The sequence below is a fragment of the Bidens hawaiensis genome, unplaced genomic scaffold, assembly GCF_021521415.1.
Source record: "Bidens hawaiensis isolate Kalapana, Puna unplaced genomic scaffold, B.hawaiensis_p1.1 tig00035222_1, whole genome shotgun sequence".
Taxonomy (NCBI): domain Eukaryota; kingdom Viridiplantae; phylum Streptophyta; class Magnoliopsida; order Asterales; family Asteraceae; genus Bidens; species Bidens hawaiensis.
This window is the reverse complement of record NW_027496138.1, coordinates 64150-82737: the sequence shown is the minus strand read 5'-3', so window position 1 is coordinate 82737 and position 18588 is coordinate 64150. Positions and strand designations below refer to the sequence as shown.

Here is an 18588-nt window from a genome sequence, read left to right as displayed (position 1 = left end):
CTATGTTTTTCATTATTTATATATTTTAATCGGCCATTTGGATTTTTACTAGTTAACATAATCCACTTGCTATAGTTATATTTGTTGAAATACATGCTTATAGTTCTAATAATTCAATAAACAAATATATATTCTTTAATTTTATGTTTTGTCTAAATTGTTGCTTAAATATTTTTGTTGTTTAATTGCATATTATGTGAGAGCAGGATGTGGGCTTGAAGCTCAAAAGTGTTCATGGGCTTGGAGCTTAATGAAGCGTTTGGGCATGTAGCAGTTCTCAAGTAACAGTTTGGGCCTCTCAAGGTCTGGCCCATGAAATTCATTTTTTTTTCCTTTTCTGTAGATTCGATATATTTTCTAGGGTTTCATTCAATCTGATTTAAGAATATTCATAAGATTCATCATATTGAGATTTGTTGGTCGTGCATTATGGTGTATATCACAATAAATTTGAACAAATCTAGTTTCTTGACAATATCTATATATATATATTCATCCTCACCCTATTTATATTTACGTTCATATATGTATTCTAATTGTTCAATAAGTCTAAAACTATGAAACCGAATCAGAACCCAACCAATAGTACGGACTGAATTGGAACGAATTATGCAACAATTTGGTTTCCGTTTAAACCATAACCACTGGTTTGATTCACAATTTGATCTAAAAACCATCAAAGTAGTTTGTGAATACCCCGCTCATGCCCTTAACCCCCCCCCCCCTCCCTTTTTGCACGCCGTCACTGCATGGAACTACCATTGCTTCGCGGCTCCTCGCACACTATTTTTAATAATAATTTTTTTTGAACATTGTGAGTTCTTATTGATCATTCAAAGCAACGAATGAATTAAACAAATGTATTTTCATTATCTGATAATTTTCTCCGCCTTTGTCTCTGTTCTTTTCCATGTGACTTCCTCCAAAATGTTGATACTTTTTTGTCTTTTTATTGCCACGAGATATCAATATGTTTATTTCTTTTATCCTTTCTTTTCTTGTTTCTAAAACTTCTCTGACTAATAAGAACCTTGAACCTTCTTGTCTCTTCCATTACGGTTTCCATTACTTAATTACTTAAATTAAAAGAATAAATAATCTATATTCCATGTTAGAATGACTTGCATTTGAACTATAACTAAGAGATTCACCGATAAAACCTACCTATTAATTGTTTAGCATTAATCCATTAATCGTTAATCAGTCTAAGTCCCTGGCCCAAATTACTAGATGTATAGTCGATTATATGTTTGTAAGGCATAACCTTCTCAAATGTAGACATCAGCTTTGTTACCTGTTCCTTTACAAACACATTTTTACATGTAACACTACATACTTGTCCTTCAAACACACAACTCACATTTTAGTACTTAATTTATAGGTTTATGAGGGAAAAAAATAAACCAAGGACGGCATATATACCTAGGAACGGAGCAAAACAACAAGGGCGGACTACAAATGATGCATTGGAGAGTCCTATTCTCATGTCACATAAGTAATACATTTTTTAAAAGTATTTCAAAAACTGAGTTTTTCATACTAAAGTTAATATTTGTTTACATGGAGGTTCATACATACGTTAGTTTTTACTTAATACTTAAGTGCCACTGATATCTAGCCCAAAGAGACAAACTACCCAAAGAGTCAATACTTCAATTAAAAAAAAGAAGGAAAAAATAAAAGATCTGCATTAGGTTAAGTTATCACATTTGACGAAAAAATAAAAGGTTTTAGATTGTTTTTCTTATCTATGAGTTTTATTATGAGTGTGAAACGGCGATAATCGAGTTAGGCATTGGCTTGCCAGATATTCAAATCCTCATTAAAGTTGTATGTTGTGGAGGCGCGGTTTCTTGAAAACTCGCGTTGGATACGAAACTTTGAGTATTTATAGTTGCTCTTGGTATTCCCAATAAGACGGCTTGGTAGTTCAACGAAGATGAATTTAACATATCACATTGTGCCACTTGGCACTAACCGGACCCCTTGTCATTCGCGCCTTCGTCGAATTCACCTGTTGTCGTTTGCAGCACTGAATTCATCTATTCACGAGCGAGACCATCAATTTTTCTCCATTCGGTTGGGCGAGCCGACTGAATCATCCGTTCACAGAAACCGCTGAAACATGACCATTTCCAGGTGGCACAACCGTCGACCGAGACACTAAAAAATGAAAAAAGAAAAAAACTTAAGTAAAATTAGAAGGCGGCCTAGAAACTTCCAGCGTCATTTTTCTAATACCACTCTGTTATCTTCATCCTTATATACAAATACAAATACAAATTCAAAACCCTAACTACCTACCCGATCAAGTCATCACCATGTGGAACCGAACCTTCTCGAAATCATCCGACGTAGAATGGGGCACAGCCGAACCACTATATCCAACGATGCTCGAGTCACCGGATCTCCGCTGGTCATTCATCCGTAAGATCTACTCCATCGTCGCCATACAGTTACTCCTCACCGTCGCCGTCGGCGCCTTCGTCGTCTCATATCATCCCGTTGTCACTTTCCTCACCACCACAAGCGGCGGACTCGCTGTTTACATACTCATTCTTATCACTCCGTTTATTAGTACGTAACTGATTTTGTATTTGTTTAATTGTTTGTTTTAAGAGTTTTAAGTGATTATGAGATCTGTTTTATGCAGCGCTTTGTCCGTTGTCGTGTTATTATCAGCGGCATCCGGTTAATTACGTGTTGCTTGGGATATTTACTATCTCGCTTGCGTTTGGTGTTGGTTTGACGTGTGCTTTTACTAGCGGTAAGTTGAAGTTGTTGAATATGTTCAGTTTTATTAGTTTACTATCGGTGCCGGTAGGTATTCGATTTTTCATGTTTCCCATAAAAATCAGTACGGAACTCGGTATATGGTTTAGCAATGGGATTACACTTGACCAATGCGTATAAGATGATAGCGAAATATGAAATGCATAAATGGTGAGTCCCAAGTTATTGGTTGCATTATCTTGTTGCAGATGTAGAAGTTAGAATAATGAGACACTATTAAGTACCAATATCTTTGCGCTTCTTTATCAGTGTATTTTGCCTTTTTGGGTGTAAGCCCTGGCTCATAGTTATATGTAGTAGAGACTTGATCGAACAATTGAATAGTGAAATTGGTTTATGTTCTTTCTATGGCCAGGCGCATATTTACAAATGTACATTGCATATGCAGCAATTGTACATATTCGTATTTGATTTTTCTGGTGATAACGCAATATTTTGTGATGGTCTAGTAACTGTTTAATTAATTCTGTATGAACTTTAACAGTTTATAGGGAAGTGATCATTACTTGTAGCTATTATAGAGGGTGTTGAAGGAGATACCACCCAGTGTCTCGTTCGCTTTTAGGAAGAATACTTATAAGTTGTAGGGTTAAATGCGAAGCATCCAATTTCTAGCTAATGTACTTTATAAACGAATTGCTCAATTATGTGAAAGTGTGAAACAATTGCAGGAAAGGTCATTTTGGAAGCTGTTATACTAACAGCAGCGGTGGTTGTGAGTCTCACTTTATTCACATTTTGGGCTGCAAGACGAGGTTATGACTTCAATTTCTTGGGCCCGTTCTTGTTTGGTGCCATTATCGTTCTTATCATCTTCTCCTTCATTCAGGTCCGTCTTCATCCTCTTTAGATGTTTTGTCTATGGGATGTGAACTTATTAACTTTTCTTAAATATTATTGCAGATATTCTTTCCTTTGGGGAAGATTTCAGTGATGATATATGCTGGTCTTTCTGCTATAATCTTTTGTGGCTACATCGTATACGACACTGATAATTTGATCAAACGATACACGTATGATGAGTACATATGGGCTGCTGTGGCTCTCTATCTGGATATCATTAATCTTTTCCTTTCTTTGTTGAGTATATTGAGAGAGCTTGACAGATAGGTTGATATGACTGCTGTGATTTGTCATGAGCGACAAGTGTATTATTTTCAAGAGAATTTGGTGTGAAAATGTCGAATTGATTTAAGTGAAGATTAAGAGGTGGCATATTCTCTAAGCCGTCTTATTGTTTATTGAAATCTGGTAGTTGTGAATAAAACTTTTGTTTGTTTGGGTCAAGTAGGTGTCTGTTGGTTTCATTCGTACTAAATTCAACCAAAAACATGCTAATGAGTAAATGTTTTTGTTTTTGAAGATCTGATAAACACGACTATGGTGGGGTTACAAGCTGATCGATTTAAGCCCTATACGTATAGGGCCTTTATTTTTTTTAAAGGTTTTGGGGAGAAGATTTTAGGTAAAATGCAAAGTAAGTGTAAGTGCTAGAGATTATGAGAAATTGTAGTTTGACAAATGCCTAAAGTAAGATCCACATGTTGTCTTTTGTTAAATTTAAAGTGAATTGTGGCCTTGTGGGTGATAGTTTCTCACATGTTTTGTTTTTTATTAGATTTGAAGTGTGAATAGCTAGAGATAGTAAGAAGTTATAGTTTGACACTCCACAGGGAATTTGGTTTTATATGTATACTTTTCTTCTATTCAACTGTGTAACATAAAAAGGATCTAGCAAAAATTAGCATTTTCCAAAAGTTGACAACAATTGATTTGTTTGAGATTGAAGTGTGATCATGAGTTCAAACAATAAAATATCATCACTTAGAAAAGGTTTTTTCTTTTATTCCTTTTTTTAAAGAAGACTCGTTTTAATTTTGATTTACGACAAATAAGTGGGGAGCTTAAAACACAATTTTGAAAGTTTATCTCAACATTCTAGTCTAGTCGGTAACTTGGTATACAAAGTCGAGAGACTTGGTCTTTGAGTCAAAATATTCAATCCAATATTCTCTTAAGATCTAAATATAAAAAATATATTTAATTTTTCTGGGTTGATTTTCAAAGAGAGTTATATTATTAGCTCCTTGTTAGTTGTTACTAGATTGTGGTTTTGGCGAGTCTGCAAAAATTCGTTCTCTTGTATAGCATATATGACTATCATGACTGGCCCACTCTTTTTTGAGCCTAAAACAAATTCTATAAATACGTTCTCGTAAAAAGGAAAGTGAAAATTTTGCTTATGATCATAACACGTGTGAATATGATGACACGTCTTTTGTATACAATTTGTAAATGGTTAAATAACACAATAACTATAAAATTCGAGAGATAGAGAGATTCGGTTATTGAGTAAGAAGCGTACGCGAATCAAACATAGCCGGACCCTAATAAAATATGAAAGTGGTTGCAGTCTTGTAGACCGAGATCAAACTAACTACTGTAATTTTTGTTTCAATTAAAAATTCACTATTATCTCAAAAAGTTCATGTTTGGGCCTTCTTTAGTTTTGAAAGGCCAATATATGTTTGGGCCTCTTTAATCTTCTCAATTTCTCTACCTATGAACTTCATACCCTCAAAGAGGTGAAAAAAAAACCGAACCTGGAAGCGTACCCAAAACAAAAAAAACCGGAACTGGTTTTTTATACCCGGGTTTTTAATATCCGAATTCGTACCCGACCCCATCTGTAGGGTACATATAAGGTATGCATTTTAGTACCAAAACCCGTACTAGGAACTGGACCCGATTTGTACCCGGTAATACCCGAAAACCGGAACCGGTTCCATACCCGGAACCGGGTTTTCCAATACCCGAAACCGGCTTTATCAAATACCCAATCTATACTCGAAATTAGCTGAAAAATACCTTAAAAAGACCCAAAATACACCCCTAAAAAGTACAACCTTGTTAAAAACCCCAATTTATACCCGAAAATAACCGGATCCAAACCCAACCCGAGTATTACCAATAACCGTTCATACCCGAAACCGGGTATTTAAAAAAACCCGATTTGTGCACCTCTACTCAGAGCCTCAGTGGCATCTTTCTATATAATAAAGAATAGTTTGCTTGTTATATAATTGTAGCTGCTACAACTAACAATTCAAGAATCTCTATATCTTGTGCTTCACTTTTAAATGAAAAACATCATCCTTGTTTATAGAGTTTGCTAAGCGATTAGATGTAACTTGTCAACTAACTGGTTAACTTAACAATTCAACCAACTACTAATCCTTACAACACTAACTCTCAAATATTCTTCACTTAAGGGTCCGTTCGTTTTATAGACTTTTTTTAAAGGATTTGGAATTGGAATTGGAATTGGAATGGAATGGAATGGAATGTTTGAGAATCCCTTTCATGTGTTTGGTTGGTTAATATGTATTGGAATTGGAATCTTCGTCATTCTCGGTTTTTTTTTTTTTTTGAAAAACGAGGACAACGAAGGAAACGTTTTAGTTTTTTTACATTTTTCGTTTTTGATTTATATTTTGAGTTATGATTTTTTTATTAACTTTTTTGAATTTTTTTAGGGGTTTTTATTAACAATAAAAACCCCTCAAAAAAATTCAAAAAAATTAATAAAAAAATCATAACTCAAAATATAAATCAAAAACGAAAAATGTAAAAAAACTAAAACATTTCCTTCGTTGCCCTCGTTTTTCAAAAAAAAAAACGACCCGAAACCCGTTCTGACCCGAACCTTTTGACCCAAACCCGTTCCGACCGAACCAAAACAACCCTTTTTTAGTTGACCCATTCCGACCCTAACCCGTTCCGACCCATGACCCGTTTCGACCCAACCCATTTGCCACCCCTAGATTAGGGTTAATAAAACAATCTTTTATTTTCCATAACAATTCTTATAAAATAGGTGGGATTTTAAATCCTATGAAATATGGGATTTGATGGGATTTAGTTTCCATTCTCATTCTTTCATTTAATGAAACGAACATATCAATTCATGGAATTTAAAATCTCATTCCTTAGAATTCATTCCAAATCCTTGAAACGAACAGGACCTAATAGTTTCTATCTTAAACGACTGCTTTGTCTAGTTGAATTTTGAGGTAACCTGATTGTTAGGCCTAATATAGTGCTTTGTCATATTCAATGTTACGAATTGTGATCTCATTACTCATTATGTTGTGGTACTTGTGGTTTGATTAGTTTAAAATTTTGAATGTTTGTTTATTTAGTTTTAATTTTGTTTCAAGTTTGAGCTCTAATACGAACTTCAGCAAAAACTTTTTTTATTGGTGGCTCTCTCTAAAACGTTCCAAACGGTTTGGTTCTTAATCCCAAACGCACGAATCAATACCTAGTTTGTGAATGCTGGAGTAATGCTGATTTCCCGAGATCGTCGGATCTTGCAATTGCTATGGTCAAAACCACCTAAAACTTAAATGCGCATACAAATGGGTCCATAGGAGTTGTCAATGACAAATAAATTTACGAAGTTTGCAATAAATAAAGTTAAATGAGGCCATAAATTCTTTGAACACAACTTTATACAAGAGTTTCATATTGTCATAATGTGTTATCTGTCTTTTTGTTGGCACATACCATGATTTACTTGATATTTAAGATACAACTACAATTGCCTATGTAGGTGTACTTGGTGCCATATATTTTTATCAGGCCTAGTTTCATAAATGTTTATAAAAGCTTAGGAAGTACAACATACCTATATATATAGTTGTAAACATTTGTTTGTTTAGATTAATGCAAATCTTACAAAGTGATTTGTTATATCATTTTAAAACCATCAAGTCCTAGACTATCAACGTTTTAGTTTAAATAAAGTAGTGCTAATAACAACGAAATTCAAAAAAAACTTCGCTTTGCTTTGGCTTTGCAAAATGGTTGAGCTGTTAACAAGTGATGTTTAAAGGGGTAATTATCCTCAAAACTATTAATACATGATGAAATGCAACTGTTACTAACTAATAAACAAACTTATATCATTAAAGTCATTACACATCCCCTATAACCATATAATTATCAACTCCCTAAACCCGCGATGCAACTAAGCCAAACCACAGTAGTCCTTTACAATACTTAAACCTTATGCTTTCCGACTAAGTTTCTTTTCAGCCACAATTGACAAAAGCCTCGAAACACCCTGAGTCCACATATCATATTCTCTTTGGTTCCTACACTCAAATTCCACAACTCCACGAATAGCCGTCCGCAGCCCAAAGTACCTCCGCTGCTCACCGCCATCAAACAAGTGTCGCCCTGGCCACGCTGGCATGTTTTTGCAAACCTCCAAAACCACATCTGAAACATCCAATTCGTTAGACACTAACTCACGTGATCGGTTAAACATTAAACGTTAAAAGCTAAAATCACTTACTTTTATTCTTTTTAGTGATTGTAGAGCCAACATGTTTGCTTTTCATCTTTAGCATCACTTCACCCGACCGATGGATATAAACAGATACAATTTTCCAGTGAAGATCACCTACATTAAGTTCACAAGCATGTCAAGTTTATACTCGCCTTCAATTGTTTCTGAGTAGAAGATGTTGAAGAACTGAAGTTTGATATTTATTATTTACCATTGCGGGTGCGCTTTAGAAGCTCGCTACCTCGAGCTAGAAGTTCTTGATTACAAATACCGAGAAAGTTTTCTTCAGGTAGAAGCTCCTCACAGTAACCACTGCTGCTAGTTCCATGGTTTTTGTTTACTTTGATTCCTCTGTCAACTGGTATAACTGCAGCTATATTCCATACTTCTTTCAATGCTCTTGCCTTCAAAGTAGCCGCCCCACGTAAAGCTATATAACAAGCATAAGTTAACACACTAATTTATAATCTTTGTTTTTAATATTTGGGACAAAAAGGACTTATGAATAGTTTACCAGTGGCAGCCACTGCAGTGAGAGTGAGTATATCTCCATGGGACTTAACATTAACAGCAGAATTAACAGCAGCAACAAGGTGTTCACGTTCAGCTCCCATTGCTTCTGCAGCCTCGACACATTGAGCCGCCACTAACGTAGCAGCAGAGGCAACAGCCATGTCTGTTTTGGCTGCCTGCTCATCTTTTCTGGATGCAGATGCTGCTGCAGTGGCGGCTGCAATAGTGGCAACAGCTGCTGCCACACCAGCAACAGAAACTGCAGCGTGGAGTTGGGCGTTGTGGGCCCTAGTCTCTTCTTTTTTCTTCTCTCTCCTGTCTTTCAACCACCGTCCCACGGTTTTCCCAGCAGGGGTGCTGCTGCCGCCTGTCCCGTAACCACCGCGTGCATTGGCAAACAGGGGTTGTAGAGTGTTGTTGGCTCGAAGATACTGCAATACATTGCAAATCAATTATCATAAATTTAAACTGATTGACATTTTATGACCATAGATTATGGTCCGTAATGCGTTATTACTAGGGGTGACAAATGTGACCCATTGGGTTGAATGAGTTGTAATAAAATATATATAATAGGTTATAATTGGTCAAACTAAAAAAAAGAGTAGGTCAAACTATAAAAAGAAAAGGATTGAAACGGGTTGACATTTCTTAAGTTTCTCTCTCTTTTTTAATGGTACGAGAATAGCGAAGGAAACTTTTTAGTTTTTTTTACTTTTTGATTTATATTTCAAGTTATGAATTTTCAATTATTTTTTTTGAAAGGGTTTTTGAAATAGGTCAAAATGGGTTGAGATTTCAGAAACCTTTCATTAAAAAAATTCAAAAAAAAATAATTAAAAAATCATAATTCGAAATATAAATAAAAAACTAAAAAAGTAATTCCTCCGTTTTTCTCGTTCCACTAAAAAAACCTCAAGAAATGTAAACCCATTTCAATCATTTTCTTTTTTTTTTGTTTGACCAATTCTGACCCAATATATACATTTTATTATAACCTATTCAACCCAATAGGTCACAATTACCGCCCCTGGTTATTACAAAATATACAGTACGTGATTATATAACCTAGTACACGATTACGTAACATGATATGTAATATGGACGTTTATGCCTCTCGTCTGAATTATATGTGTGGCAGGTGTAGGAAGCCACCAAATTGTCACACATATAAGTCAAGCTGACACTATAATAGTGTTACAAAAAAAAAAAAAAAAGATTACACTATTTTATTTTATTTTATTTTTTGAATGGCAAACATTACACTATTAAATTGACAATATAATCTTCTTGATTTAATAAGTTGGAAGTACGAGATACATCTTAGTCGTGTTTCGATATTTTAAATGTTTATAAAACTAAAACCACACATGTTTGACCAGTTTAATGTGAAAAAAAAATGCAATGAGTAATTAAATGAGATGGATATAGTAAGCACTCAAGAGTGGAGAAACCAGAGTGTCCGAAAACAGAGATAAAAGTGTGTAAGAAAATGGTCAGAGACTGACACGGGGTAAATAAAACAAGACACCATCCCCCCAAAAAATGTAGGTAACAGTTTTGAAAAATATTCTTTTAATGAGTAAAAGAATTTACCAAATCCAAAACAGTAGAATTGGTAACAAGTGTACAGTATATAGTAGCTTCCTTTCTTTGGAAGATAATTCAAAAGCATCAAATTTGGGTTGATGAGAAGATATATATTGATCTTAAATTGGTTATTTTCTGCTTTTAAGGGTAAAAAGATAAAAGTTTCTAAAGATGTAAAAAATATCAAAATCAAATGTTTTTTTTTTCAAAACGGACTGTCCCAAACCGGTCGTAATGTAAGTTCACAAGCAGGGCCGGTTAAACATTACTAAACAATCAGGTTGTATTTATAATAATATTTTTTATCATAAAAAACATAAATAGTATATTGTTATACTTTTAATTTTTAAAAAGAAAATAAGGATAAAGTTATATCACATCATTTAAATAAAGTTTTAAAGTACAATAGTAACCTATTTTCATGATTTCCCCTGTATATAACCAAACATACTATTTCAATATAAGAAATTATTTTGGCATAGAAGTATCCATTGTAGAACAGGCACGTGAAGTCATTATGTAGAAGGGTACTTGCATTTATCATTATTTACAGAGCAAGAAAAGAAAAGAAAAGAAAAAAACCTGAAAAAGAAATGAAAGGAAACACCAAAAACACTCTACAGTCCAAAACTTGACCCTTACAGTTGTCTAAACACTACTTATGTCTTTTCCTGACTTTATTAACCAAGATTCGCAGATCTTCTGTATTTTCATTTAATTCTATTGTGCATCAAAAGAAGTTATGCTATTTCTTTCCAATAAAGTCACAAATAGCTAATTCCGCCTACAAGTTTCCATGCATTGTTTACAAGTTTTACTAGTGTGAAACTTTCTTTTAAATCAATATATATATTTAATAAAGAGGTTATTTTTATCCACAAAATATATGAGCTTTTTAAAAAAAAATACCGGATACCGGTACTGTACAGAAACCGAACACAATCGTTACCTTTACCGTTACCGGAATTCGTTTTTCATGTTCTTGAGATTGGTATCATTTAGTTTTGGAACTGGTGCAGTGCAGCCCAACCGATACCAAACTGAAAAATTCACCACAATATTCGGTATATGTTTTCACTCGTTTCGATATCGGTATCTCATCTGCAATGTCGAACTTTTACACTCATCAATATTGTCGTTTTACTCGACAGAAACTCACTCATCAATCATATATTTCCCTCATCCTAAATAAATTAACTGTAAAATTTATTTTATATATCTATAATCCTAATCCATCCAACAAAAATTAAGTTAGTTCTCTTACAAGTAAGAAGCTCGCGAAATGGTTTAACCATGCTTAACCTCCCTCGGTCAATTTAATTTTAAAACAATTAGTAAATTATTGTGTATGAATGTTGAGGATTTTAAAGCCCGTTTGACACTTTAACCCATCATATCTTTAACGCCTCTTAACTCATGAGGGATCGATGTGTCCCACTCGTTAACCTTCGTCAAATAAACATTAACGTCCTGGGCAGGCAAACCCAAGATCACCTTATGTTATGTTCATGAGTAAGACTTAATTAACATTTAATCATCAAATAAAGAATAAATAAAATTAATATTGATTATTGTAAAAACAGCCTCCCTAAATCCCGTATGTAAAATGAAGTCAAAAGGAAAAACTGAGCCAACGTCTTGTCGAGATAAAAGAAAGTTAAGTCATTGCCGGCAATCGGAGGTTCCTATACTATACATTTACAGAGAGAGTGTGGGCGCTCACGTCACTATACGCCTCCACTCCAAAGTAGCCATCAAATCACAATTATTACCTCGCCTTCCATTTCACTCTTTACTATATTTTAATTAAATCGTTGATTTCAGTCAAAAAGCTATAAAAGCTAACCAGACAAGTATTCCATTTAAAAAGAGTAAAGCAAACGATTAATAAATAAAACAAGTGGTCATTCGTATAGATATTATTTCATACTAGTACACACTTCCTTTTTGACGTGGATGAACATTTAAGCTTGGTACGATGTTCACTACCCATTTTTTCAGAAATTCAGTACCGGTACGGATACCGTTAGGAGATAATATTATTTGGTAACAAGTCTGGGTATCGTACCGATACAATACGGTATTTTTAACATTTACATAAATTCAGTATATTGTTGGCTTTGAGGGTGAGGGAAGGCGACCGATCACCCTGGTAGGTCCGGACTTTTTTTAAAAAATTATATAATTTTTTTTTTAGAAATATGTATACTTAATGTTTAAACTCAATTATTTAACTCATTTAAGTTCACTTTTATAATTATAAAAGAAAGTTTTAAACAACTAAAATCATAACCTAATAAAAAAAATCCTTTTGTCTTCGGCCCAAAAACTTTTAACGATTTTAATGATTATTGAAGAGGGTCCTGATTCAGAATTGATATTTTCGGTACTTTTTAATGTTATTTTAGTGATCCGAAGGAAATTAGGGGGATTTACCTTAACGACGTCGTCGTAGTCATCGGAAGGTGAGATCGGAGGACTGTCGGTTTCTTCAGTGAGAGCATTTAATGGTCCACTACTGTGTGACAGCCTCCCTGATGCTAACGGCGAGATATCCTGTAATCCATACAGACCCCATTCATTAAATTAGTGTTCCAACAACTCATTAATAATATCAAAACTAAACCTATCATTATCATTATCCCAATATCTATCATAGTTAAAGTTCATAAATAATTACTAATTAATATCAATTATAGACAGTAAAGTCTAAGCAAGCTGATCTTAAACACCTTTCCATAATATCCTAATATTTCCATTTTTTTAGTTAAATGTTACAAGCATGAACATTAAAAATCATTACAAAGTCGCAAACTACGAAAATTTGATGAAAATATTTGGAACAGCACCTACTCGTACTCCTAAACTACACCAATAATATACCCCATGTCAGGATTTGAATATGGTTTTCTCATTAACAGACTCTACACTCAGCCAACGCTGAATAGCGTAATATTCCAGCCTTGGCTGGGTTATTATAATATATCTCATGTCTGGATTTGAATTTGGTTTTCGCGTTAAGAAACTCTACACCCAGCCAAGGCTGAATAGCGAAATAAACTCTATTCAGCCTTGGCTGGGTTATTAAAATATATCTCATGTCAGAATTTGAACCTAGTCTTCTCGTTCTACACCCAGCCAAGGCTGGAATATCGTAATATTCCGGCCGTGGCTGGTTTATTTGTGAATTCCATGGAAAATAACAAATTAGTTACTCGAAAGTATGATAATCAACAAAGTTAATCCATAATTTTCCGTAGTATTCAACAAAAAATATAATAATAACAAAGTTAATGATGATACTAACAACAATGCAGTTTTATTCAATTCTATATCACAATTTCCAGTGAGCAAACTCACCGACTGTGACATGATTCGTTCAAGCACAAGCTGCGATGTAGCAGACGACGCAAACGAGAACGTAGTTCCCGAAAGCAATCCAGAAGCCGCCGCAGCGGACTCCTCCACCGTCTCAACACCAGAGAACCGGTTAATACCCGTCGCAGCAACCGAACTAATCTCACCGGTATCACCACCAAAATCAGATCTCGGAATCACCGGAGACAACGGAGAATGCAGCGTCTTAGAGACCTGAAGAGCAGCCGCACTCCATGACCTGGATAAAAACTCCATGGGCTTCCGTGGACTCTCCGGCAGCTGGAAACTGCCGCCACCGTGATTGTGTTGTTGTTCTTGCCAGACGGCTTCCATTTTTTAATTTAAAGCAAAGTTGATGAAGGTGTTTTGGTTTTGTTAGTATCTGATTTTGGGCGTTTTTTGCGCTCTTGGCGTTTTAATATTATATAGAGGTGTGTGGGGTTAAACGGGTCGGGTCGAGTGGTGTGTTACCCGGTAAATGCTTTGTTCAAATAGTTTGGGAAATGAGCGTTCACTGTCTTTCTGTGGTTCGTTTTCATTAGTTAGGCTGAGGGGTGTGGGGCGCAAACCTGGGCGCGAGAGCCCCTCCGCTCGCGCCCCCAGGCGCAAACCCCACACCACCGGGGCGCGAACCTGGGCGCAAGCGGGGCGTGAGCGCGAGCCCCCAGGCAGGCGTGAGTGTGGTCGCGGGAGAAGAGAGAGAAAGAGCCGTTGGGCCCGTCCAAAAGAGCCGTTGGAGCTCCGATTTTTTAAAAAAAAAAACCCTTAAAACCTCTATATAATACCCCAAATTACTCCCATTTCAACCATATCAAAACACAATTTCACCTTACAAACCCTTATATAATATCCCAAACTCCTATATAATACCCAAAAATGTCTGGAAATTGGTACCCAAACATAGATTCAGATTATATTGACGACGATTTATGGTCGTCACCAGACCAACCGATGTTTTATTCGGGGCCGCAAGAAACATCCGGCTTTCAACCATCCAACATACAACCGTCTCCTAACTTTGTGAGTTAGGAGTTTTTTTATGAGTTTTTTTAATAATACGTTTTTTGAATATATTTATAAAAAAATAAAAAAAAAATCCGCTGGAGCCCCTCCACACCAGGGCCAGAGGCTCCAGCGGGGGCTCCAACACCCCCCTTATCCAGTTTCTCTCTCTGCCACTCGTCACAATATTATTGGCTGGATCCTCCACTCGCGCCCCCGTTAGAGCCCCCCACACCCCTCAGCCTTAATGGGATGGTCCTTCCATTTTCAATGTGTTTTGTGGAGTAAATACACGTGTCATTCCTTATGATTATTATTTATTTCCTTGTATTTTCTTTTTTATTAGTATTTTTATTTGACTCTACATACATTCTTCTTGTTAGTAACTAGTATATTACGTCGGGGCAAGTCAATCAAACCTGGGTGGAGGCAAAACCCAAGCATTGTCGGTCCCAAGCGAACAAGCGGTAAGTCGATGCGAATTCGGTTGGTTTCGGTTACGTGTGTTATTTTACTGGGACGAAAACCAAATATTGAACAAAAAAACATAAAAATGAAGGTGGACCAATGGGTGGCGTCGGTCGGTAAAACTCGAACGTTGATAGAGCGCGACTGTTGTTATTCCCGGGCATTGAGGCGATGAGTCTATGGATATTCGGTCGGTTTCCGCCACGTTCGTACGGTACCAAAACTAAAACAACATGATTGGTAAACCCATTTGTTTGTAAAACATGAGCGTTATCGATCTCGGATATGAAACGGGAGTCGACACAAATAACCTCTTAATTATTAATTTAAAGAAAACAAAAAGAAGTAAATTACTTGGCCCAATCACACGCTGCCAAGTGGACCAATCATCCCGGGCGTTGGTAAATCCTAAACAATATCGGTCTCAATCGTGTGGCGGTGTGTCGAGGCGAATTAACTCGGGTTCAGTTACGTCCATTACAAGAATGGAACTAATATAAAAATGTCGGTAAAACTCACCCGGTCGTTTGTAAAACCCAAGTGTTGTTGGTCCCTACGTGATAGCGGTTAGTCAACGCGTATAACCATTTTAATTATCACTTTAAAAACAAAAAACAAACAAAAAAATGAATTACTTGACCAAATCAAATTTTGCCAAATGGACCAATCGTTGAAGAGCATCACCAAGTTCTTCTTTATGCTATATAATAATATCAACTAAATTTCACTCAAGCAAAATGTAATATGTAGGCAAAGCATACCATGTCCAAAAGAATAAAGAGATTGCATATCGAGAGGTCATCGGCTCCAAAACCAAATATAAACATAAAAGAGCATATTATCAGAGTTATAAAGTGCTTCTTATAGAAGCTAAACAACATAAAACAAAAGTATTAAAAATGTGCAAATAACATAAAAGATGTAAAACTATATACACGGTAACTATATATTATGCTAACAATAATATTAAAGAAAAGAAGATAACGAAAGGTCAAAATGTGTTTTGTAGTCAAACGGTCGCCATGCTAACGCGCAAACTTCCACAGTTAATTCAAGGTCAGACTAGGTTATCCGACGCAATCCCTATGTCTCATTTTGGTTGTTCAAACTAAATACGTTGGGATAGATCCAAAAACTAAATTTGGTTTGAGCTTTTAACATTAAGAGATTATAGATACCGATGCGGTAATGTCTTGATCAAAGTAGAGAGACCAAAACTTTGAAATAACAAATGTTTCTTCTTGCATAAGTAATTTGGTCGTTGTCTACATTTATTGGGTGCCTAAATCACCGTTTGTAAATTGTTTTCTTTTCTCTTTTATTAATACATTATTCTATCTAAATCTATTATTTAAAAAACTATTTCTCTACATTTTAACTTACTCAATTAGCTTTATAAATGTTTGCTTTTATATATTATTTGAGTAAAACATGAAATCTCATTTTGGGGTAAACATACGAGGTGTGAATGAAACAAGACTAGCCGCTTATGAACTACTCGAAGCTGGCTTGTTGAAAGAATAAATCGATATGATGTGTTTTCAATGATAAGGCGGCGGCGTGACCACAACAAATAGCATTGTCTCTTGGGCCCCACAAGGGGTCAATCACTAAAGCATGTCAGGGCGTTGCCTCAAACTCACTAAAGGTGTCACACCCCACCTTAGGGCTTGAGCATATAACCACAAGTCGATACATATTTTGTAAATATATCAAAATATATGGTGTAAAAGCGGAAGTCTTTTCATTAAATACTATTTCAAACAATCAGTATTACAAAAGTATTTAACTTCAGAAACCATATTTTACATCTTTTTACATCAATCAAAAGATTTGAGCAAATAGATAGTCTAATGGCTATCCACCATCTATTCATTTCCTATATAAGGGTTATAAAATATTTTAGCAACTATTGTAGGTGAATATGTTGACGCTAAAACATTTTACCACCTTAGTTATTCCCAACATGTATTTTATGACATGACCCATCATGGCAGAGGAAATAAGTAAGTATGAAATACTTTTATAAGCTCAAGTTAAACTTGATACCACTTAGCAACGCCGCAGTGTTGAGGACTTAGCAACTAACAATATACACAAGACAATCCCCTCTCGGGTATTACTTAGACCCGACTCGTCATAGCGAAGGTATAGCTAGTATGGTGTGGTGTGTCCACTGTCTAACCACATATGTACGAATCCATACAACCATATATGATAGCTTGATGACCAATGATTACCTTTTTTATAAAGTTTTAGAAATACTTGTCCCATGTAATTATTTTATGACTCATTTTAATACTTTAAAAGAGTTGGATTTATTCACCTTTATTTATGATTGGTTTTCTATACCGATTATGCATGTTACCTCAAACCTGTAGTTACGAAAATAACTTTGTATAAATATCTAGATCACAGGATGTAGCTTCAGACCTTTAGTCTGTTTATAGTTTTAACCTTGATAAAGCATTTGCATTTGTAAAACATTTAGACCATTAGTCTTTATCAAAATCAAGTTGCGTTCCTTATTCACGAAGAAACGTCTATTTATAATTATGTCTGCGTTTCTTCTTCAAGAAGAAGCGTCAGATTTGCCTCTAACCATTATATATAAAATCTTAACGTTTCTAAATAAAAAAAAAACATTTATATAAACCTTTATGAAAAGTTAAATAGGCATTTAAAACTCTGCAAAGTTTGAGCTATATTCCCAACTAGGATCTAAGGCATATAAAATATATAACTTAAGCTGAACTCATACCTTACACGGGTACTTGGAGTTTACAACTTAAGATCAATCGAGCATCACCTATACTACACGTCATGTACTGGGCTTAAACCGTTGGAACTTCAATGCTCGGAACGTGGGCACGATTCCCGAGACATTGTCTGTGTAAAGAGTGTGTTTTGGTGTAAAGAGGTATTGTATTGATGTATATTGTAAAATTTTTATTTGGTCTGCAAGTAATCTCGATAACCCAAATGATCTGATGACATTAAAATCACCAATATGATTGACTACTCAAAACTATCCCGGTTAGGATTTTAGATTTGAAGCTTTATTGCTTGAACAAACTTCATTATTCTCCATGAGATTAAGTAAACCCAGCCATAATGTAATTAAAATGACAAAATTAAGATATTTATAAATAGAATTATAAATAGTAACATGCCGACTTTAGTTTTTGTTTCTATACAACAAAACACTGATAAAACAATCTTCTTTAAATTAATGATGAGAATTCAAGTGATCAAGTCTCATGGTCAGTCAGGGCCGTGTCCAAGAGTTCGATGGTCTTTGTAAGCCTTGCATGAGATATAAAAATGGGTCTCAAGATATATTAAAAAAGTTAAAAACATAATATATAAAATATATTCAAAGACATTAAAAACTTATGGGCCTCAAACCTCGATGGGCCTTGCACGATTGTCTAGCCCGTAAATGCTCAAAGCCGGCCCTGTGGTCAGTATTAGCAATGTGGAGTTGC

The 18588-nt window shown here is 35.2% G+C and overlaps 2 protein-coding genes across 2 annotated transcripts; one reads left to right on the top strand and one right to left on the bottom strand.

The window, feature by feature from the left end:
* The first annotated feature begins 2321 nt into the window (after positions 1 to 2321).
* Positions 2322 to 3903, top strand: LOC143587203 (protein LIFEGUARD 2-like). Its single transcript, XM_077068558.1, has 4 exons — positions 2322 to 2577; positions 2654 to 2767; positions 3465 to 3622; positions 3697 to 3903. The coding sequence occupies exons 1-4, from the start codon at positions 2322 to 2324 to the stop codon at positions 3901 to 3903; spliced, it is 735 nt and encodes a 244-aa protein (XP_076924673.1).
* Positions 3904 to 7689: 3786 nt separating this feature from the next.
* Positions 7690 to 13963, bottom strand: LOC143587207 (VAN3-binding protein-like). Its single transcript, XM_077068562.1, has 6 exons — positions 13613 to 13963; positions 12689 to 12808; positions 8664 to 9093; positions 8361 to 8579; positions 8156 to 8263; positions 7690 to 8079 (listed from the first exon to the last, which is right to left on the bottom strand). Exons 1-6 carry the CDS (start codon positions 13961 to 13963, stop codon positions 7865 to 7867), a joined length of 1443 nt encoding a protein of 480 aa, XP_076924677.1. The 3' UTR covers positions 7690 to 7864.
* Between the last annotated feature and the right edge of the window lie 4625 nt (positions 13964 to 18588).